Source organism: Sebastes fasciatus, chromosome 9 (genome assembly GCF_043250625.1).
Source record: "Sebastes fasciatus isolate fSebFas1 chromosome 9, fSebFas1.pri, whole genome shotgun sequence".
NCBI classification, from domain to species: domain Eukaryota; kingdom Metazoa; phylum Chordata; class Actinopteri; order Perciformes; family Sebastidae; genus Sebastes; species Sebastes fasciatus.
Window position 1 is genome coordinate 10,646,839 of NC_133803.1, and position 23,334 is coordinate 10,670,172.

General features: G+C 41.2%; 1 protein-coding gene and 1 long non-coding RNA gene across 7 annotated transcripts in view; one reads left to right on the top strand and one right to left on the bottom strand.

The window, feature by feature from the left end:
* LOC141773870 (uncharacterized) overlaps positions 1–23,334 on the bottom strand; it is a 143,462-nt gene that overhangs the window by 98,829 nt on the left and 21,299 nt on the right. The window lies entirely within an intron of this gene.
* The window catches only part of dlg5a (discs, large homolog 5a (Drosophila)), a 59,985-nt gene that overhangs the window by 14,118 nt on the left and 22,533 nt on the right, over positions 1–23,334 (top strand). For all 6 annotated transcript variants that reach the window (XM_074645973.1, XM_074645975.1, XM_074645976.1 and 3 more), the window contains exons 2-15: positions 4,118–4,186; positions 7,035–7,209; positions 8,881–9,024; positions 11,075–11,258; positions 12,787–13,046; positions 13,955–14,267; positions 16,071–16,301; positions 17,910–18,094; positions 18,233–18,358; positions 19,256–19,388; positions 19,539–19,666; positions 20,629–20,804; positions 20,896–20,999; positions 22,855–22,947. In XM_074645973.1, the coding sequence (XP_074502074.1) occupies positions 4,118–4,186; positions 7,035–7,209; positions 8,881–9,024; positions 11,075–11,258; positions 12,787–13,046; positions 13,955–14,267; positions 16,071–16,301; positions 17,910–18,094; positions 18,233–18,358; positions 19,256–19,388; positions 19,539–19,666; positions 20,629–20,804; positions 20,896–20,999; positions 22,855–22,947 (2,321 nt within the window). The remainder of the gene's footprint in view (positions 1–4,117; positions 4,187–7,034; positions 7,210–8,880; positions 9,025–11,074; positions 11,259–12,786; positions 13,047–13,954; positions 14,268–16,070; positions 16,302–17,909; positions 18,095–18,232; positions 18,359–19,255; positions 19,389–19,538; positions 19,667–20,628; positions 20,805–20,895; positions 21,000–22,854; positions 22,948–23,334) is intronic.

Below are 23,334 nucleotides of genomic sequence, written 5' to 3' on the forward strand. Positions count from 1 at the left end.
TTGGGCTCATTGGATCCAAAAGAGTCTCAGCTTTCCATGCATATTCAATTTATTGGGTATAACTGGAGACTTAATTAGACTTAATTCCAAGACTGTTCAGGGACCCCAGTATGCAGAGAGATTAAAATACACCATTTTTAGAATAGGTAAAAATAACACATTTACTGCATGCAAAAATGTCATGTTTTTTTGCCCCAAACTGCATGGGGTTATTATAAAGTGTAAAGGGGAGACTCATGGGTACCCATACAACCAATTTTAATTCCCATATCTTGAGATCAGAGGTCAAGGGACCCATTTGAAAACGGCCAAGCCAGTTTTTCCTCGCCAAAATGTTTCCTAACTTCAGAGCATTATTTAGCGTTCTTCTTGACATGCTAGCATGACGTAGTTGGTACCAATGGATTTCTTAGGGTTTGTAGTTTCAAGTGATACCAGTAGCTCCACTCTGCTGAGCCTGCTACAGCCTCTGAAAGACATCAAAGATGGCCAAGGGCCTCAGCGCCCTCAAGTAGTGGAAGAGGTTAAATTAAATATAGGCCAGGACATCTCTGCAGAGATGTCCTGGCCTACACATCACATTCTACAGACTTAAGAGAAGGTCTTTGTTTGCTACAGATTCGCACAAAAATCACACCATAATCATTTTAATATGTTTTTCAGTGAAAATGAGAATGGTTATATAGAAATGGTCCTTCCCTCTAATATTGCAAATCATATCGCAAATGCAATATCAGTCAAAATAATCGCAATTTGATATTTTTCTAAATCTTTCAGCCCTACTTTGTAACCAAATCATATTGTGAGATGCTGAGGATTGTCCCAGAATTGTGGGAGTTATAGCTCTCTGTTGATTGGCGAGTGTCCTCAGTGGTAGAGATTACTGGCATTTTAATTTATCAGAGTGTTTGGTTTCCAAAATCACAAAATACAACATTCAAGAAGCTGCATTTTACAGCTTTTTTTTTTCTGGCACAGAGCTTTACTGAAAAAAAAAAAAGCCTTAATCCTTCAGCTGAGATGGCATAATACCTCTCGGTGGCTCACGTCTTTGACTGTGAAACCTCGTCAGTCAGATACTGGGTTCAAGGAGTCATTTGTTGCTTTTCAATGCAGCCATGGAAATGAGCATGAGCCCTTTTGCAATAGCGGCGTTGATTGTAGAAGACTAATGCTGCGCAGCCCCAGAGTGGTTCTCCTTCGCGTCTGATGGAACAATATGAAATCAAAGCTGTTTGCTCCGAGCCCTTCGCAGAGTAAAAGTGTTGAGCATCGGGGAATGTCAGAACAGATTAGAAGCGTCTTTCTCTTTTTTTCCCCCCCAGTATCTCCCTCTTTGTCTCTCAAACACCCTCCCTCCTTATCTCTTTTGCGACTTAGTTAGGCTATCTCCTTTCATCTGTCCTCCTCTGCTCCGTGCCTTCCCCTGGCTTCCCCTCTTGCCCCCCTCTCCTCTCCTCTGTCTGCGGGGCCTAAGATGGAGTGGCTTCGTCGCACAGAGCTCATAGTTAATTAGGCTTGGCCTTGTCACACATTGAGGGCTGGAGCCAGAGTTGTAGCTAAACCCAGTGGGGAGGCAAGGACGGAGATGGAGATCTAGAACAGTTGGCGTCAATCTATTGCCTGCTGCTGACAAAGCCAGCTACCATTCCCCTGCTCTCTTAAAGCCTTTACACAGGAAGACTTTGTCCCTCTGTTTGGTGTGCATTTATCACATTGGATCAGTATTATCCGTGCCTCACTGTGCTGTTTTCATGCAAGTTTAAATTTCACTATTATTTTTCAGTGTGTGAATGAATTAGCACCAATTTTAATAATATTTTTTGGTAATATTTCAAGTAAAAATGCAAAAAAATTCTCTGGCTCTTGCTTTTTTGCTGTTTTTATTGCTGTGAATGAAATCGCTTCGGGGTTTGAACCAGACAAAACAAGACATTTGAAGATTAAACATTTCTGAGACTAAACTGTTAATGGTTTCATCAAGAAAATAATCAGCGGATGCATCAATAATGGGAATGATTATTATTTACAGCAATGTATTAATATGTATTTTAAAAAATTTGATTTAAAAAAAACAACTAAAACTGTAAAAATCAGGTTAGGGTTAGCCAATCTCAGTGCTAGCACTTCCCATTTGTCTTTTCAATTTTTATTACTGGAAGCATTTCCTAAACTGTGCTGGTCTCAAGCATAGACTGTATATAAGAGGTGGATGTAGTCACCGTGGCGTCACCCATTGGTTTGTGGACTGCCGTTTTGAAGCCTCGAGTTTGGCATTTTGGCCGTCGCCATCTTGGTTTATGGCCATCACCATGTTGTTTTTCAGGTGACCAAAAAGGTTATAATTAACTTTCATGAACTGAAAACAAACTGTGAAAGGGTTAAAGTTCTAAGATGAAAACGCAGACAACTCCCAGGCCGGACAACGTTACGGTAGCGTCCTGTCAATCACAAGGTAGCCACGCCCTAAAGCAGGGGTTCTCAACCTTTTGTAACTCGAGGCCCACTTCCGATTGTTAAAAAATTTCCAAGGACCACCTTCCCAAATAAATGACAAACTGGGCTATAAATATGTGTTATGCCACTGTCAGGTGTAATGACCCACATAAATATTCAGCTTACCCTCACCCATCACTGCCTGCCATTATGAATCCAAAGTATTCAGGGTCATATTTCCTCACCTCACACTTTTACTGGTTTCAAAAATTGCTTGATTTTGTGTCACTGCATCTGTGACATATATGTCTGTAAAGGGGAGACTTGTGGGTACCCATAGAAATTATTTTCATTCACATATTTTGAGGTCAGAGGTCAAATGGCCATGGCAGTTTTTCCTCACCAAAATTTAGTGTAATTTTGGAGCGTTATTTAGCCTCCTTCCCAACAAGCTAGTATGACATGGTTGGTACCAATGGATTCATTAGGTTTTTTTAGTTTCATATGATGCCAGTATCTTCACTCTAGCTTTAAAAGTGAGCCCGCTACAACCTCTGAAATACAGAATAGCGGTTAATCTAACCATTTGGCCTCACCTTCGCGGCCCACTAGGTGGCTCTCTGAGGCCCACCAGTGGGCCCCGGCCCAGTGGTTGAGAATAGCCGCCCTAAAGCATACCCTGCTTTATGATCTATTTGACTCTAAATGGGACCATAATTTACTAAATGAACATCATGCTGTATTGAAGAAGACTTGAAACTAGCGATTGAGGTAATAAATCAAGTGAGAAGTAGGCTCATTTTCTCATAGACTTCTATACAATCAGACTTCTTTTTGCAACCAGAGCAGTCGCCCCCTGCTGGCTATTAGAAAGAATGCAAGTTTATGTCACTTCAGCATTGGCTTTACTTTTCAGACCCGGAAGTAACCCACTGGTTTCAAGAGGACCTTATTTACTGTACATTGTTGTGTCTTATTGCAGCAGCTAACACACCAAGTGTTGGGGATGTAAAATCTGGGTAATACCCACCTACTCCTCTTGGAAAATATGGGTGAAAATTGAGCTTTCAGTGTACAATACAATAGATGAGGCCTTCTGCAATAAGCACAAGTCTAATATGTGTCTTTAGAAAAAATTCTGTCTGTGTTGTCACCCATGTTTATGTTGCCCTTTGGAGCAGGGGACTCTGCAGTATAATGGGGATCTGCATAGCCTCTCCTATGGATTGTGGTAGCCCGTGTGAAATATCCCCCAGCTTAACAGCGTGTACAGCTATTCAGATAGAGAACCGTTTTCCTCTCTGTCTCTCTCTCCCGCTCTCTCTCTCTGTGCTTGACATAAAAAGAGAAAATCCCATTTCAGCCGTGACATTCTGCCTGTGTAGCAGAAACATACAGGGACTATACATCAAAGCAAGGCAGAGTGCACAGTGAGGGGAAAGGAGGTTTAATGACGACGGCGGTCTGGAGTGATAATATAGAGCCGCTAAGAAGGAGCGTGGAAGTTATTATTCCAAGTATAAACCCTGCACCGTATCTATCATACAGCTGTGCAGGGAATATGAAACTGACTGTATAATATTCATATGCAATTAATTCAGGCCTGGTGTGTAATTGGTTAATCAATCTATCAGTGCTTTCTATCTAAATGTATCTCTTGGCCTTTTTTGTCTCTTGGCAGGTTCCACATACAGCGTTCTCTCCACTATGCCCTCCGACTCAGAAAGCAGCAGCTCCCTCAGTAGTGTTGGTATGTATAACTACATAAGATGCATGTTATGTCTGTGTGTGTCATGCCAGGTTAGATAATAGTCTGTATATAAAGACAGACGGCGCGTCTCCACTTCCTCCCACTGTACAAAAGTGAAGCCACAATATCCCGGATACGGGGGGCCGCCGTCTTGAGATTTTGACGTCATTTGGAGCCAGAGTCTGCGCAGTAGTGATCAGGAGGCTGAAGCTGCGGTATCGAGGTCCCGCCCACACACTTGCCCGAGCCAATCACGAACCAAGCACGGCCACAGCTTGTTAGCATGAACCTAGCTGCTACTTTAGCACCACAGTAGCTGTTTGGCTAGAAAGACACAACAACTAACCGTAATATCTCTATAACTACATTTATCATCAAATTATGATTATGACACATTGCTATTACACAGACTCGTGACGGTTATGGAAAGTTAAAGTAACAGCTTTGTGACTCCTTCCCTCAGAGCAGCTGTCAATCATGACGTCTCACCCACTTTTTATAGCATTAAATAACAAATTAAAGCCAAACACATCAGCATGAGAAGAACTACCTAAAATGACAGAAACCACCTTTTGGGAAAAATGTATTTGACGTGTACTTGGACCTTTTAGTTTGGCCCATCTGCTAACATGGAGGAGGCGGGCGTTATGAACTATACTGCAGCCAGCCACCATGGGACAATCCAGATGTTTTGGCTTCATCAAAGAGTATAGAAGCAAAGAGACAAAACTGTGGTGCATTTTTGACAATAGCCGCTAGATGGCGCTGTGGTAGCGCTGCTGCCATTTTGGAATGACAACGCCAATGAGTCCATAGCTATGAATGTATAAAAAGACGTCTGTAAATCAGAGGATCATTTTTCAGGTAAATCAACTTCCCAATACGAACACTTAAATGACCTGTAAAACGAACATTTAAATGATTATATCCTAAAAGTTGCAAAATGAACTAATATCTGAATCCAGAGTTATTTTCCTCGGCATAGTGAACGTGCATCAGACCCACAGCAGTGCACCGCCCTGCACGTTCATATGACATATCCGGTTCTGCCAGCTTCCTGCTAACTGTATGTGGCTGTAATAATGGATATATTGGCTTTAATTCATCACTTTTATTATCTTATAATACACCCATGGACTGTATGCTGTAAGGCTGTACCGTGGTGGATGTATTAACGTCTCTGTTCCCAAACAACCAGCTATTGGCCAGTAGCTAGTAGTGCTAGTAGCATGACATAAACCGAATTTAATGTAGTTGTAGGCTATTTACTAACACGCAGGACACAACCTCTTATACATCCATGGTCTGTGGTCTATTGGACATCTAGATTTTGGAGGTCCTTGACATGAAAAAGTTTGAGATTGCTCTCAAAATCTGTGTGCTGGATTTTTCTAACTTCCATTTATGTCCATCGCTCACTTTATGCTCGTCTGGGAAGCGGCCGGGCAAAAAAAGTCTAATAAATAAATAAGTAAGTAAGTAAATAGTTATAATAGTATGCATATTTATAATATTTGTTATTGTTCAACCATTTCAGTAGAGACATTAAAATGATGACAATAGAATATAAATAATTTTGTTTTACTTTTGTACGGCACTTTGTAGGCGGACGTTTTACTGGCGTTCAGCAGTCGCTTTCAGTCCAAAACGTCAGAGGTGTAGCTCTGCTGCTGGGCGCTGCTGTTGCAATGGAATGAACAATTGACTTTCACTTTTTAGCAATATACGTTCTATGGCTTCACTTTTGGGGAGCTGTCACGTCGTCCATCTTTATATACAATCTACGGGTCAGACAGGATCTATACCATCTCCAAACACACCACAACAGTGCAAAAGAAAAGTCAGCATGGCTGCGTCATGACTTGTGGAATGCTGTTTACGCCGATATTGGCGTACTTCCTGGTTACTGCTGGGTTACAGAGCTTTGTAAGTTTATTTTTTCCTTTAAATCCCACATTGGGGCCAAAACACTCTCCCAGTGTCTTCCTCTTTCCTTAAGGAAACCACGCTGGCCTTTCCCTAGTTTTGACAAAGGTCCAAGTGACTCAGCTGTGTTACATAAACCTCCAAAAAGGGCCAAATGTTGGGCCAAGGATCGACATAATCCTCCGATTTCCTGCCGTGGGGGCTCTTTTCAATGAAACAAAACAATCCTGAAAATGACTCCTTAATGAGGTATAATGTTTGTCAGAATGTGTCTATTTGACAAAGTGTCAAGGACACACTGTGGAAGAAAAAGCCCTTGTTATTATAGTGTCATTCTGTTAAAATCAATCAAGTGTTTTTTAATCTCAGTCATGACAGGTAGAATAGAACAGATCTTGCAATAGATACATAAGGCTATAAAGTACAGAAAATTAAGTCTCCTTGAAAACAACCACTCTAAATGAAGTATTTCACTTTATTCCTTTACAAAGACTTAAGGTGCCATGGCTTTCCAAACACAAGTGCTTAAATTGAATCAAAGAATACAGATACCTTTGTTTAAACCACACAGAAAGTATGCAGTACATAAACCAAATCCAAATCCCATCTGCTCTTTCTGCCTTTCATTTTCGTGTCAGAGATTACAGATGGTGTAGTCTTGTAAATCCAATAATTTTCTGCAAATTTACAGCAAACTCACGGAACCCCCCTAGCGGATTATATAACAGGCAGTTTCTGCCCTGAGTGTTTGGGCAGGACAAAACTCTGCTGCTTCCTAATGCTAAAGTTGTGTCTGTGTCCCTTTGGGCTAATGTACAGTATGCACCTTCTGAATGATGATATGCATTGCCAGGGGAACTTTTTTCCCAGCGTGTTTTCGATCAATACTCCTAGCCTCTGGTTTATGTGCTCACTGTTGCAGGTTCGCCCGTTAATGGCGAAGCATCCTCCCCACCCCCAGCCATCAATGACAACCGGCCATCCGGCGACAACCTGGACACCATATTGTTCCAGCTCCGCCAGGTGACCAGGGAGAGGGATGAGCTCCGCAAGCGTCTGGCCTTGGCATCGCCCGGGACCACCTTCGACGACTGCAGGTGCAAAATAAATCCTGGCCTGCCTGCCAAGTTGTTGTTACTGTTTTTGTTTTTTTAATCCTTCTGGTAACACTTTTATTTGGCTGATGCCTATGAATCAGCCTACTGTGATTATAGATGCTTTTTTTCCCCCCTAAATGAAATATATCCGATCCAACTATTGACTCTGACCTGAGATTCACTGCTGTCAGAGCAGCAACGTTTTTGACCGGTCATGTTTACTCTCTCTAGATTGTTAAAGTCACTGTGGTGACAGTGTCCTTACTTCTGGCTGCCATGTTGTCATCTACTAATTCTCTGCTGTCTTGAATAATGTTGACGCTACCTTGCAGAGAGAGAGAGAGAGAGAGCGAGAGAGAGAGAGAGAGAGAGAGAGAGAGAGAGAGAGAGCTTAATTAAGTTTAAAGGGATAGTTCCGGTGTTTTGAAGTGGGGTTGTATGAGGTACTTATCCATAGTCAGTGTATTACCTACAGTAGATGACGGTCGGCACACCCCCCAGCATGGAGAAGCAGACAGGAGTTACCGCATGGGAGCAAAGCAATGTACTGCTGTGGACGGGGGGCAGCAGCAAAACATACTTAAGACACCTAAAAGAAAGGCCCACCTAAAGAAATCAATATCAGTTTAAGTGTACACTATATTTACAATATTTTCACCGCTTTACCTTGCAGTCTGACAGCTATACAGTCTATGTAAGCTATTAAAGCAGTTATCGATGCTTTCACCAAAGCAACCAGACTCCATTGGGAAAAAAACAGTAATTGTGCTTTGCTGAACACAGGTGTTGCTGTTCTACCGCTGCCTCCATCGGTTAGTTTGTTTGTGTTATTGTGTGACCTTGGTTAGTTCGGATTCACCAAAGTCATACAATAGCACAAACAAACTAACCGATCGAGGCAGCGGTAGACCAGCAACCCCCGTGTTCTGCGAGGTAAAATTACAGTTTATTTCAATGGCGTCTGGTGGTGCGAGCATAGATGGATACAACGGCTTCAGTTCCCCGTCAGAAAGGGCTGCAAGATGAACCGGTGAAAATATAACACTTCAATTTATATTTGATTTTTTTTAGGTGGCTAAAATACGTTTTGCTGCCGGCCCCGTCCACAGCAGTTCATTGGTTTGCTCCCGTGCCAACCATCATCTTCTGTAGTTTTGGGTGTTTTGGAGTGGGGTTGTATGAGGTACTTATCCCTAGTCATTGTATTACCTACAGTAGATGACGGTCGGCACGCCCCCAGTTTGGAGAAACAGACAGGAGTTACCGCACGGAATCATTACATTGCTTTGCTCCTCTGCGGTACCACCTGTCTGCTTCTCCATGCTGGAGGCGTGCCGACCGTCATCTACTGTAGGTAATACACTGACTATGGATAAGTACCTCATATAACCCCACTTCAAAACACCCGAACTGTCTCTTTAAGGTGCTCTAGTTTACCAGATGTTTCATGTGCAACAGATGATACGAAGTCTGCTTTGCTTACATCAGTGCATACTTTTAAAATGTTTACATCTAGTCAAACATTTCATTCCTATCTTATGAATTCTCATGCAAGGGGAAGGTTAGCTCCGTCTCTTACATCCTCCTATCTGAACTGTATTTAGCCACGTTATAGTACGAGGCTGCTGCTGCTGGATGGTGTGTTGATTCCTTGCTGCTTTTCTCCTTAAGGCCAAATTCCAAAGCCAGTCATGACTATGAGCGTCTGAAAAGTCAGTGCATGAGGGCCATGGCAGACCTGCAGTCTCTCCAGAACCAGCACACCAAAACACTCAAGAGGTGCGAGGAGGCTGTAAAAGAGGCTGACTTCTACCAGTAAGTATTTCTCATGATGCCTATTTTCCCTTTCTCGTTGCTAACGAAGGACTCTTAGTCTTTACCTGTAGCGTGCAGTCTAAATGCAATACCCCTAGTTGCTTAGATTTCAATACAAAAGCAGTGGTGAATGTGTGTCGGGACTCATTATCGAAGTGGATGAGCGTAGGATGAACATTCTGTCACCTGCTGCTTTTCAGTGTAGAAATAATTACATTTTATTGCATTGTATTGCTTTAATTGTAGAAAATGCTGGCATGGTGTTGCAATTAACCTAATTGAAAGAACATCCCTTGGAGCTACAGCTGGCTCTCACATTGAAATGGAATTGGCAGTGCAAAAAAACAGAAAACATGCATGGCTTTAAAAGCTTGGAAACGGAGGCATTTATGTGATTGAATTATTCAGCCTAATGGCTCAAAAGCCGAGGCAAAATTTCTGGAGCATGGAGACTGATCATACGGTGTATTAGCTGTTAGAGTGTTTAGCTATTACAATATTTTATAACATGATAGAAGCAAAAGGTAAGTTGTCAAATTAAGTTGATGTTAATTGCTAAACAGGCAGATATTTTATACCATGTATAACCATATACCATATATAGGTAACATGAATGCTCTGCACGCTTTTGATTGAAATCACTCTAATAATAGTACAAGGACTGAAGATATTTCACACACATAAAGGTTTGAACTCTCCTCAGAAAGCAGGAGATTGCCCTTTGGTTGTAAATTTCTAGAGAGGTAAACCTCTGCATAGTGTCCCCATTTTGGATACTGTCCATAAATTAGATTACCTCTGAAATAACTTTATTTTTTAAAATTATAAATGTTGCATATCACTTGCAGAATTCTCCTACTGGATTCGAAACCCCAGTTTACTTAATAACACCAAAGCTTACTGTCTGTTATGTATATTTGCATGTACATTGTATATTCCTGTACATACCAGGGTTATTATAGTAAACTAAAACAAAATAAGCAGTGGATAATATTGTTAGTAAACTAAAACTAAATAAAAACTATCTAATTTAATAGAAACTAAAACTAAACTGAAACATATTACCTAAAAAAGGGGACAGCATTCATTTCCGTCAACTCTGATGACATTGAACCACAGAAAATGAACAGACATTCCAGCAGATGGCGCTATGCTGCAATTGCTTCAACATTAAACATTATGGCCATTAGTATGGAGGATGGAACCTGCCAAAATAAAAAATGAATAAATATGCCATTAAATGTACCCAAAAATATATTCAACATTAATGTTGGCATAAATTAATTAACTAAATGTGACGTATTTAATTTTTTTAATTACTTATTTATTTATCTACCTTTGTATTAATTTCCATCGATCTACTCTTCTATTTAATTTTCCATTTCATTCATTTTTTTTTATTAATAATGAAATTTATTTATTTATTTTTGTATTTATTTTACATTTATTTTTAAATTTAAAGCTTCAATTTTATGGCTTTTTTATTTTTTTATTTCTGCATGATTTTCCCTTTGTATTTCCCCCCTATTTATTTCTCCAAACTTATTTATTTTTGTATTCTTTTCTCTGATCTGCACACCTATACCGGTCTGACAAAGCAAGACCAAAGGTAAATAAATAAAGAAGCAAATTAAAACAGAAATATCAATGTATGTCACATTTTATCAATTATTTAATGCCTACATTTATTTATAATATTAGTTTTGATACATTTAATGACATGCTTATTTATTTATCGAGTCATTTATTATTATTTTTTATTTTGGCAATGTCCGTCCTCCATACATTCCTACACAGTTCTTCAACCATGTATTTTGTATGTATATGAAGCTACATACCTTTGAGACATTATACCTGGCCCTAACAAAAACTAACCAAAACTACTGTAAAACAAAATTTCTTTCCTTTCTGAAAAACTGAAACTAGCAAACACACTCTAAAAACTAACTAAAGCTAAAGTCAAATGAAATTGAAAAGTCAAAACTAATAACAACTTTGGTATGTACACGTGTTTACTCCTCTTGCGTGTCTGTGCGTTTTCTCCTCCCAGCATGCTGCACAGCCGCGTCTTGGGCGAACAGACGCAGCTGAAGGAGGAGATGGAGACACTCAGGAGGGACAACGCCCAACTCGTCAGAGAGCACAACCACCTGAAACAGAACTGTGAGGAGCTCAAACGACTGCACGGCCAAGACCAGAAAGAGTTAGCGGACCTCCGGCTGCAGCAACAGCAGGTACAATCCATTCACACACTCAGACACGTGGGTGGGTGTGTGCTGTAGCTGCCCAGATGTTGTAAGGGCACGGATTGCCTTCGGAGATTAACTGATATGACACAGATGCTAGAGCCAATATATATGAAATCCAAAAATGTTTTGTTTCTTTTGCTACAGCATCACATATTTCTAATAGCGCTGAGGTTTTCTCTTCTTTATATTTTGATGTCATGCATTTTGGAGCATCAAACTTTGTTCTAAACAACCAACACAAGGCTGCTGTGACCCGTATTGGACTACTATGCAGTACTGTCTCACACAGCACCCCTGGGAACACTGCGGTGGTTAAGAGCACAGGGCAGCCAAGCAGAGGGAAACGCACACAGAGCACTTCTGAAAAGGGCAAGCGCAGAAGAAAAGGGCTTCGGCTCGGGCAAAGGGCACGCTGACCCAAACCATGTAGCTACAAGATCAGTGTGTACGCAGCGTGTGCTGTGTGGACAAGGTCAACACAGCCCTCGGGTCACAGCAGCTCTGTCAGGAATCAGGAGCACTACATCAGCAAGAGCTGCAGTAATGACACATACAGCCTCACGGAGGATGAATAATGCATTCTGAAGGACACTCTCTACACATAAAACAGTTAATTTTGCAGGCCGGCCATTTGTCTTTTACATATGTGCATGAATGCAGTTTTTGATCAAAAACTATTGACATTTGGAGATTTCTGCAAGAATTGCATTTTTCGGCGATTGGATGGCGAGCACTTCTGTTCTGGAATCTGCTCACAAACCCCTTTATTGTCAATCTACTTAGGAAAACCATCCATCCTCTGAATGTCCTAGTCTCTGGTCTCATGTCTCTAGTTTGTGGTTGTAAAGTTTCATGAGGCTGTGATTATCCTAGAGGTTACAACAGGTCATTTTATACAGTGAGGTCAAATTTTTTTTAAATGGTCTCCAGGCGTACCCAATTTATGTAATTCCAAGACTGTTTAGGGTATGCAGAGATATTCAAATACAACATTTTAGAAAAGGCAAAAATAACCCATTTGTACTGCATGCAAAAAACTGCACTCGTGGGTACCCATAGAACCCATTTTCATTCAGATATCTTGAGGTCAGAGGTCAAGGGACCCCTTTGAAAATCGCCATGCCAGTTTTTCCTCGCCAAAATTTGGCCTAAATTCGTAGCATTATTTAGCCTCCTTCCTGAAATGCTAGCATTACATGGTTGGTACCAATGGATTCCTTGGATTTCATAGTTTCATATGATACCAGTACCTTCAGTCTAGCTCTAAACTAGCTCTGAGCCCGCTCCAGCCTCAGCCGGTGCCCTCAAGGAGTGGAAGAGGTTAAAGAAAGTTTAAGCTGGCAAAGGATTTGCTTGCATTGTAAAAATAGAATCCTGCCTACACTTTGATGCCATCTGCTGCTAAGGTGGGGCACAGCAAATACAGGCTTATTTTATCTAATGGCATCGTCATTTTGTACACTACAAGTAGTTTTATAACGACATATCATGTGACTTTTGTTGTCCTTACCAGGTAATGAGAGAGAAGGGCTCATCAGAGGTGTTAAACAAACTGTACGACACCGCTGTGGACAAGCTGGAGGGCGTGAAGAAGGAGTACGACGCCCTGAGCAAGCGCTACAGCGAAAAGGTGGCGAACCACAACACGGACCTGAGCCGCCTGGAACAGGCCGAGGAGGAGAACCGGAGGCTGCAGAAGCAGATGGACGCACTGCTCAAACAGCGAGACTCGGCCATGCACTACCAGCAGCAGTACTCCACCTCGATGAGGAGGTGAAAGCATTTATCACCTGTACACATGCAGTAGACAGAACACATGAGATCAAACAGAGCACTGTTATATTCCAGGGAACTTTATGTTAATATGTATGGAGGACGGAACCTGCCAAAATAAATAAATAAACGATGCAATAAATATGCCATTAAATGTACCAAAAATAAATGTAGGCATTAATGAATTGATAAAATGTGACATAAATTGATATTTCTGTTTTAATATGCTTTTTATTTATTTACCTTTGTGTTAATTCCCCTATCCACTCATCTATTTAATTTGGGTCCGTGTACCCAGTTTTCTTTTCAATTTTTAGTTGCATAAAGACAAAAATAAAGTTTTGTTGTCTGAGTGAAGGTCACTAAAAGCACTATCACTAATTTTCCCTTTTATTTATTTATTTGATTAACAATGAAATCTATTTTACAGTTATTTTTAAATTGATTTATTCATCATAACATTTTATTTATTTATTTATTTATTTTTATTTTTGCAGCTTGATTTTTCCTTTGTATTTCCCCCCTATTTATTTCCCCAAATGTATTAATTTCTGTGTTCTTTTCTCTGATCTGCACTCCTGTACCGGTCTGAGAATGTCACATTTTTATCAAGTAATTAATGCCTACATTTAGCTCTAATATTATTTTAAATTTTTTGTTGAGTCATTTATTTATGTATTTATGTATTTATTTAGGCAGGTTCCGTCCTCCATAAATATGTAGTAAATATTGTGCTGGTTTCATGGGCTTGAATCAGTCTAGCAGAGGAGGTGATGACCCAGCACCCGTACACACATACGTAGGAACAAGCGCCGATATGAGTTACACTCGAGCTGCGGCCAGCACATCATTTTATATGAGCATCTCATAAAATTGTTCCGTCCCCCATCTTCCTCCGCCCTCCCCAGGTTTGATTCAGTGCAGCTGGAGCTGAACAAGTCCTCGGCCCAGAACAAGGAGCTGCAGAGAGAGATGGAGCGCCTGCAGTCGGAGGTGACGCGCTACAAGAACCTGCAGCTGAAGGCGGCCAAAGACTGCGAGAAGTACAAGGAGGAGAGGGACTCTGTGTTCAACGAGTATCGCCTCATCATGAGCGAGAGGGACCAGGTGATCAAGGAGCTGGACAAGCTGCAGACGGAGCTGGAGGCGGCCGAGGCCCGACTGAAAAACACGTCTTCAGAGAGAGTGGTGGCCAGTGAAGAGCTGGAGGCACTCAGACAGGTATATCGGATGTACACAACTTTACTTAATATATCAGTTATAGCTGATGCTCTCTTTATATCCAGAGAGGTTACTGGCCAGCATGGAGGCTGAACATGAAGAGTATTGCTCCAACAAAACTCAGTCAAAACCGAGTATATGGCTGAACCGTGTATAGTCAGTCTGTGAATTTGTGGCTAAATTGTTACACAAATAATCAGTGGTCATGTCTATAATGTTATATCTTAAATGTACTGCAGTAGCATATCACAACATTGTAAAGCTATGTATGAAAAAAAAAGGCAAGAAATGTTATAAATGAAGTTGCAAGAACAGTTTTTACCACTTATATCTTAATGTTTGATTGAAAGACAACTTATAATGAAGCAAATGACATTCAGTAATAGTAAATGCCAACATTTACTATTTAGTCAGTATTTATGCATTTTATACAAGGTGAAAAGGTATTAGCATGACATACAGTATGCAAGGTTGAAAGTATTTCAGTTTTTAATTAAACAATTTGTATCACACCATTTAAAAGGCATCTCTGCCGGCGCATACGCCGGATGCCCCACTCAATTCAGTCGGCGAAAGCAGCGCGCATGCCTACCTCGACCACAACAGGGTATTTGGGGTATATTGTGATTGCAGTCTTAGCCCTAAATAGTACAATACATCATGATATCACAACTGAATGAGTGAACACAATACAGCAGAGCAGCCAGCAGGTGATTGCTGGTATATTTCTTTCTCTGTGGCATCGTTATCTTGTCAACAATTAATGACACAATAAACCTTGATCGCTCTGACAGATCCATGCTTTGTTTAAAGTGACGCCTCCTCCCGCCGGCAAATGTTTTCCCCCTCCATTTAAGAGGCATGCTCCTCGCTCTCCGTTCATCATCACGTCGCCGGATTGGCTGAAAAGGAGTGCACCCAGACTTTTGCGTTTTGTAGGGCTGGCTCTCTGCGAAAGAGCAATAGCTAATGAGGAAACTGCAACACTCGACTGACCAATTGTGTAACTTCATCACTCAGCCAGCCACTCAGTGACAGACTTTTGCGTTTGTAGGGCTGGCCCTCTGCGGTCCAGCCAAAAAACATAACTGTTCTTATAAATTCTCACAAACAATATATCAAATATTTTGGACAACATCAAAGAGAAATTCACGAATGACATGACAAAACTTTTACTCAACAAACTTGGTATTATATTATAGACATGTTGAATGAAAAACATGCGCTTATTCACTGTCTTGCCAAGAGTTGAGATGATCGATACCGCTCTCATGTCTCTACGGTAAATATATAGCTGGAGCCAGCAGCCAGTTAGCTTGGCTTAGCTTAGCATAAAGACTGGAAACAGGGAAAACTTTAAAGTAATAACTGTATTTCAAAAAATTTGATATAAAGCATTTTGGAATAAAATAGTTCTTGTTATTACTCATCAATCGCAGCTTCTCCAAGAGAGTTACTGTCTTACCGACAGCTACTGAGTGAACTATTTCCTCTGTGAGAATTTAATTTCCAGCTGTCAGGTTTGTTGGTGCATCTGTTCATGAACTGAGCCAGGCATCTACTTTTTTATCTGTAGATCAAAGACCATTTCCTCCAGTGACACAGCACAAAAATAGTTCAGCTCCACCGCCTCCTTTTTTGAAGAATATTTCCGAACACTCTGGTTGACGGACAAAAGAGATTCACAACTAGTGTTGGATCACTCTGCATTGGCCCTCATATTTTTTTTTTTCACATCGCATTAATGACGCACAGCATTGAGATGCCCTCGTTCCATTTTGCCCTCCCTTTTGTTCCCCGCAGGAGTTGAACTCGTCACTGGTGGACCGCGACAGGGCCATCTGCGAGAGGAACGAGCTGCTGGAGAAGTACTGCCACGAGGTGAAGGACAAGGCCGAGGCCCAGAAGGAGCTGAGCCAGGCCTGCAAGGACATCGAGATGGTCCGGGAGGAGAGGGACGTGGCCCGCAAAGAGAGGACGGAGGCCATCATTCAAAGGGATCAGTTGCTCCGAGAGTACTATCAGGCCAGACAGGTGACAAACTGCACCTTAGGTTCGACAGTGTAAAGTCAAAGGTTAGACACATGATAAAGAGCTTAGTGCATCCAGGGAAGGGATTACAGTATGTCAGATTTATGTCACACCTCTGTCTGCCCACTAGATGGCCCTCTTGACAGTCTTTCTGCAGGTCACATTGACTTGAACCTTTAAGTTTGAAAGTCAGTCTCCACAGTCACTTTTTTTTTTAACACCACACACTTTTAACTCGAGGACAGGGGTGCCCAAACTTTTCCCCTTGGTGGGCCAAAACTGGAACTTGATGGTGGACCACGGGACCAAAAGCATACACCTATTGTATTGTTAAGATGCAAAGTTCCCCAATTGAATGTTCTTTTAGCTTTTACATAGTTAACCCATTAAAACCCACCTGCTGAATATAGTTGTGCTCATTTCCAGTCATACCCAGTTTATGTATTTCCAAGACTGTTTAGTGACCCCAGTATACAGACATTTTCAAATATACCATTTTTAGAATAGGCGAAAATAACACATTTATACTGCATTCAAACAACTGCATGATTTTTCCCCTAAACTGCATGTGATTATCATAAAGTGGGCATGTCTATAAAGGGGAGACTCGTGGGTACCCATAGAACCCATTTACATTCACATATCTTGAAGTCAGAGGTCAAGGAACCCCTTTGAAAATGGCCATAATAGTTTTTCTTAAACAAAATTTGCTTGCATTACATGCACTTCGGTGCATTCATAGATATAAAACAGTAGATGTGAAATGTTCTAATGACTTGTCATTCCTGGATGAAACCATATGGTGGCCATCTTACCTGTGTACAGTTTTAAACTTGGAATTGGAACCTGTGGTGAAAAGAGGCTTATGTTGTCCTTATAACCCTTGTATTTCTCTACCAATACATCAACACAGTTTTTTTTATTCAAAGTGATGAGTGTAAGACAACTGAATCTGTCTAACATGAACCAAAAAAAACAAAGATTTTGGTAGAATTGATTATTATAGCTCCAAGAGAACACATCATGCTTTCGGTCATAAAGATAATCTCATAATTGTGCATTTATATTGCAGACAATGATTTTATTTTTTCAATTTTGCCTGAACTAAATGTGTAAGAACAGTCTTTGGTATTCTGAATGGCTAATATATTACATTACGCAGTATCTTTTATGCTAAATAGATTCAGTATTATGGCCTATAGGCAGGCAATTACAATCAGTCACTTCCTGTTTTGCGGTCAGCCAGCATGGGTTTGTTTTGATGCTAAATTAATTGATTTAGTTGTTGTGGAGGTTTTATATCTATGGGTGTATTATTTAGCCTCCTTCCTGACAATCTATCATGACCTGGTTGGTACCAATGGATTTATTAGGTTTTCTAGTTTCATATGTACAAGTATCTTTACTCTAGCTCTAAAACAGCCTGCTACAATTTTAATGTAGATCACAAACATCTGGTGCGCTTAATCAAACCTCATGGAGGGCCAACTTTGGCCTGCGGGCCCCACTTTGGGCAGCCCTGCTCTAGGATGTTGTTACAAATGGAAATGCAGCATGTAGCCAACTCGTTTAACGAATCATCTTCATTCGTGTATACTCAAATGTTCTTAGAAACAAGACTCGGCCACCCTGGACATGGAGCGAGCCAATAAGGAGATCGAGATGCTGAGGAAACAGTACGAGGCCATGTCCCAGGAACTGAAGGAAGCCACGCAGGAGGCTGAGGTGGCCAAGTGTCGACGGGACTGGGCCTTTCAAGAGAGGGACAAAATAGTGGCGGAGAGGGAGAGCATAAGGTCAGTGGGTTTGTTAAAGACTCCTGACAGAGTTTGGAGGGCACTTGCAATGTCGTAGAGAATTACTGTCTAATTTCTGCTGCTCCTCCCAATACACGGCAACGTCTATATTCTCATGACTTTCCTCTCCTTCCCCAGGACTCTGTGTGATAACCTACGGCGGGAGAGGGACCGGGCGGTCAGCGACCTGGCCGACGCCCTGCGTAACCTGGACGATATGAGGAAACAGAAGAACGATGCGTTGCGAGAGCTCAAAGAACTAAAGTGAGTCTTCACCATGGCTCTGAAGCCTCAGTTATGATGGCAATTATAGGAAAAGACTCATATAAGCAATCCTTCTGCATCTGAGTGAGCACTGAACCACATTGCCTCTACTCGGCCAACTGTCTTTGTCTCTGTAAGCTGTTGTACTCCGTGTGTGGCCGGGCGTAAACTGTGATACTCTGCCTTTGGAGGCATCACAGAGCTCTCTGTCTGGCACTGTTTCCACACGCCCGGATTAAAAGTGTAATCCAGAAAAGCTTCAGTGTTTTGGACACACATACACATTTGGTGTCTCACTGGCCCCATCGCCCTGCATATGAATGGGTTTATATTGCGTGTAAAAGCTCCCTCTGCTGGCTAAAGTGAATATGACAGTCAAAGCATTGGTGGAGCATGCAGTATTGCAGTGACTTTGAGAGTTTCTTCCTCTATCCTCTGAAAAGAACAATGTAAGATTGGGGTTTTAATGTCACAGCTACCCTTAAGGCATGCCTTAGTAGGACACTATTTATCTTACTGACAGTTGGGCATTGTGCGCATTCTACTTTTAGTTTTCTCATGAGTAAATATACCACAAAACAGAAGGTGTTTGCTAGTGTGAGAAAGGACGCGATAAATATTTTGGAAAGATACCAGAAGCTTGAGCCCAATTCCACAAAAAAAGGTCAAAACATGTATACTTTCTAAATTTCTACATGTTATTTTCTCCCCGTAGATGAAGCAGGCTGGATTCTACATCCAGATTGATGCACATGATCTAATTTTAAAAACAGAAACAGAGTGCTTTTCCAGTATACAGACTGGTTGTGTGTGATTCATTCTTTCTGTTGTCTCTGCCCATCCATCCTCAAGTGACTGACCTTTGACCTCTGTGCACTGATGTCTCCCTCTGTTAAGGGAGAAGATGGAGAGCCAGCTGGAGAAGGAGGCCCGGTTCTGTCAGCTAATGGCCCACAGCTCTCACGACTCGGCAATCGACACGGACTCCCTGGAGTGGGAGACCGAGGTGGTGGAGTTTGAGAAAGACAGGGTACAAGCAGCGCTCAGATCTGATTACTGGGAGTGATTTGGTGACACGGCAGTCTCCTGAGAGCCAGTAGAGCTCTAAAGACTGATGACATTGAAATAAGTTTGTCAAAAAGAATGAATTTACTGACATTTATATTATTGTCTTTTACAGGACGACATGGATTTGAAGGCACTTGGGTTTGATATCGCTGAGGGGGTAAATGATCCGTATTTACCAGGAGATTGTGGAATATTTGTTACAAGAGTGGACAAAGGAAGTATTGCAGATGGAAGGTTAAGGTATGAGCTGCCTCACTAAGCTGTCCTGTGTACCTTTCTCCACGTTGTGTCCGAAATTGCATAGTATGCACTACATACTCAATATACGTACCATCGATCAACATACTTATGTGTGAATAAACAGTAGTATGTATCTTAACTGTAATTACCACGTCAGAGCCTCCTTGCTGGTTGGAGATGCATAACCAACCATGGTAACCAGTGCCAACCTCGTGAAAAACGATGATTTGTGAAAAATCATAAAGTCTGAACTAATTTAAAAACTATCTTTTTGACTCCCTCTGAGAGTTCAAAGCTCTGATGACAAAACGGTAAAACTGAAAAGTGCAATTTCTATTCCTAAACTGGATTTTGTATTATGTATCTGTTGTTCGTTTGTAACATGTACTATTATTAATTGCCCATGTCTGTTCTTGACATATTTTATAATTTTAGTAACATTTTAATAATGTGCTATCTTGGCCAGGTCTCCCTCGAAAAAGAGATTTTAATCTCAAATTACTTCCTGGTTAAATAAAGGTTAAATGAATAAATAAAAACTCAACTCAACTATATCATGCATATAGCTGAGAATCTATACTAATACTGAAAAACTTGCCAAAACTCTCCCCCCCCTTATTCATTACCCCACACTTATTTATTTATGTATTTTTTTTCTCTGATCTGCACACCTGTAGCAGCCAAAGGAAAATAAATAAATGTCACATTTTATCGATTAATTAATGCTTACATTTATTTCTAATATTATTTTTGGTACATTTAATGGCATATTTATTTATTTATCGAGTCATTTATTTATTTATTTTTGATTTTGGCAGGTTCCGTCCTCCATACATACAAAGGTCTGGGACATACTAAAAAATCCCACATATTGTTTTAGCGTACTAAGTAGCATGTTAGTATGGAAGTTTGAACACAACTGTTTATTAAATGCCTCATAATCCCTCCTCTTGTGTTTCCAGAGTGAACGATTGGTTGTTGAAGATTAATGATATGGACCTGACCAATAAGGACAGGAAGCAGGTGGTGAAGGCTGTCCTCAACGGCGGCGGATTGATCAACATGGTGGTACGAAGAAGGAAGTCTCTGGGAGGAAGGCTCGTCACTCCTGTCCACATCAACCTCGTGGGACACAAAGGTATATTGGAGTGCTAAACTCCTCAGCTTGCTTTGTGTTGTCTCAATGCCTCAGGGTTATTTAACCCCATTTTTTCCCTTCTGTATCTCAGACAGCGGTATTGGTCTGGAGAGCGGCGTGTTCGTCACTGCCCTCGTCCAGGGCAGTCCAGCAGCCAGGGAAGGTTCTCTCACAGTTGGAGACAGACTGATCGCTGTGAGTCTTTATTTTATTTTTAAAATATTTTTATTGTTTCTTTCACATTAAAAAAGACAGTCCAGTGTGTTTTACAGACAAATATTCTCAAAAAAATACGTATATATATATATATATATATATATATATATATATATATTTTAAAGAAGCTATATAATATATACATATTATAAACTGAATTTCTTAGCTTCTTTAAAATCCCTCTTTTATTATTTTTTTATGCTCCCTCCCTCCCTCCACATCTACCACATCTACAGTTTGCACAGGTTCCTCTCGGCTTTCTAATCCAAGGCCTCATTCCATTCCAGTATCCACACTCCAATCCCAGATAAAGTGGGATTTGGTCGAGTGTGTGAAGTAGAAGGAGGAAAAGTCTCCCGCTTTGATTAAATCCTCATAAAAACGTGCAGCTCTAGAGGGCTAGGTGGAGCTGTCTCCACACACACAGCTGCTATATACTCACACTGGAGGGGAACGGAAGAGAAAAGACAGAAATGGAACGAAGCATCTTCATCTCTTATCTTTTGAAAAGTGACCTTGTCTCTTAAGATTAGCATAACTCCCCCGTTAGTTTAAATTTAAGCATGAAACCTGTGCATCACCTTTAAATCCCAGAGATATCTCTGCTCACTATTTAGCAGCGTAGCAGTCTCCTCCATGTAGCCAGGGAAGTGATATGCCAGATGATAGGTCAGCTGCAGCCACAATTAGCAATGGTAAGTACAGATGATGCGTTAACAGATCTTAATCGGGGGAGAGTATCATGTTTATCATGCGCTTGTGAATGTTAATCACATTAGTGTATCGGGTTATATATAACTTATTAAATGCTTAAAGAAGACCTATGATGCTTATTTTCAGGTGCATACTTGTATTTTGGGTTTCTACTAGAACATGTTTACATGCTTTAATGTTCAAAAAACGCTTTAATTTTCTCGTAAGGGCTGTGCTGCAGCACCTCTTTTCACCCTCTGTCTGAAACGCTCTGTTTGAGCTCCTGCTCCGCCCCTCCTGAAAAGCCCAGTCTTCCCTGATTGGTCAGCTGGCCCACTCTGTTGTGATAGGTCAACCGAACCGAACTCTTTGGATTCGGCTCTGGGTCCGTTCTAACTATCCTTGTTTGAGGACATGCCGAACTAGCCGCTAGGCAGGTATTATGCAAATGTGTTACTTGGTGACATCACCATGTTACGGAAGAAAAGGAGGGACTTCAAGCGAGGCAGTTCAGGGGCAGTGTTTCTGTGGGGGAGAGTAACTCCCTTTGGCGTGGACTTTGGGCTTTATAAATTTGCAGACCGTTAACATGCATACAAAAAACGATATAACACACTAAAGGAAAGGGAAAGAGCACAAAAGCAGGTCTCCTTTAATTGCGTTAGGGGCTGAACTCCGTGGCTCAGAGGTGACCTCAGAGATTCTTGATAAAATGCATCCGACTCGTTCTAGGTTAAAGCAGAAAGTTCTTCTCTGAACTTAATTTCACGATAAATCTCAGCCATAATATATTACCCACTTTGCTCTTTAATATCTCTGACCATTAAAAAAAAAAAGCCTCTAAAGTCGAGCCCTTTGTGATGGAAATGTGCGGATTGCAGCGTGAGGGTTCTTCAGACTGAAATGTGCTGGCCTAGATTTCTTGTGGTTTCCTCACCGCGGCAGTGAGAGACTCATCTCAGGCTCCAGGCAACCTCGTGTTCAGGAGATATGTCACCTGTACGTGTTTGTAGATGTGCATCTATTTTAATAATACTGCCAATAATAGATACGTCTCAGAGGGATATCAAAAAGACTAACGTGGATCGCTTTAGTGATGAAGGACCTGTCCTTGTTTCTGATGTCTCTCTCTACTCCCCAGATAAACGGCATTGCTCTGGATAACAAATCTGTGACGGAGTGTGAGGCTCTGTTGAGGAGCTGCAGGGACTCTCTCAGCCTCTCTCTCATGAAGGTGGGCCACACTCTCTCTTTCGGAGCTCCTTTTCTACTTCACCTATATGCCGAAAACCAAGACCTTCCTTTCTACTTTTTTATGCCCTATATAGCAGTTTTTCAACTTCAACGGTGTGGTCTGAGAACTGGATTATCTGATGCATTACCAACTAGAAAAGCAACTCATTTCATCATTTGTTTAGAGATTGTTATAGATGCCTATAAACAAAAATCCCATTTGTTCCAATGGCGTCTAAAGGAAGATATCTGTTCGTCCCAAACACATTTTCTACAATATCATCCCCGGGAAGCTGTTTGTCTCGAGCTCTGTTTTAAATGACCACTGCTTCAATGTTTAATGATGATCGCCGGAGATACATAATTTTCCAGTGTATCTCAGCGTTCC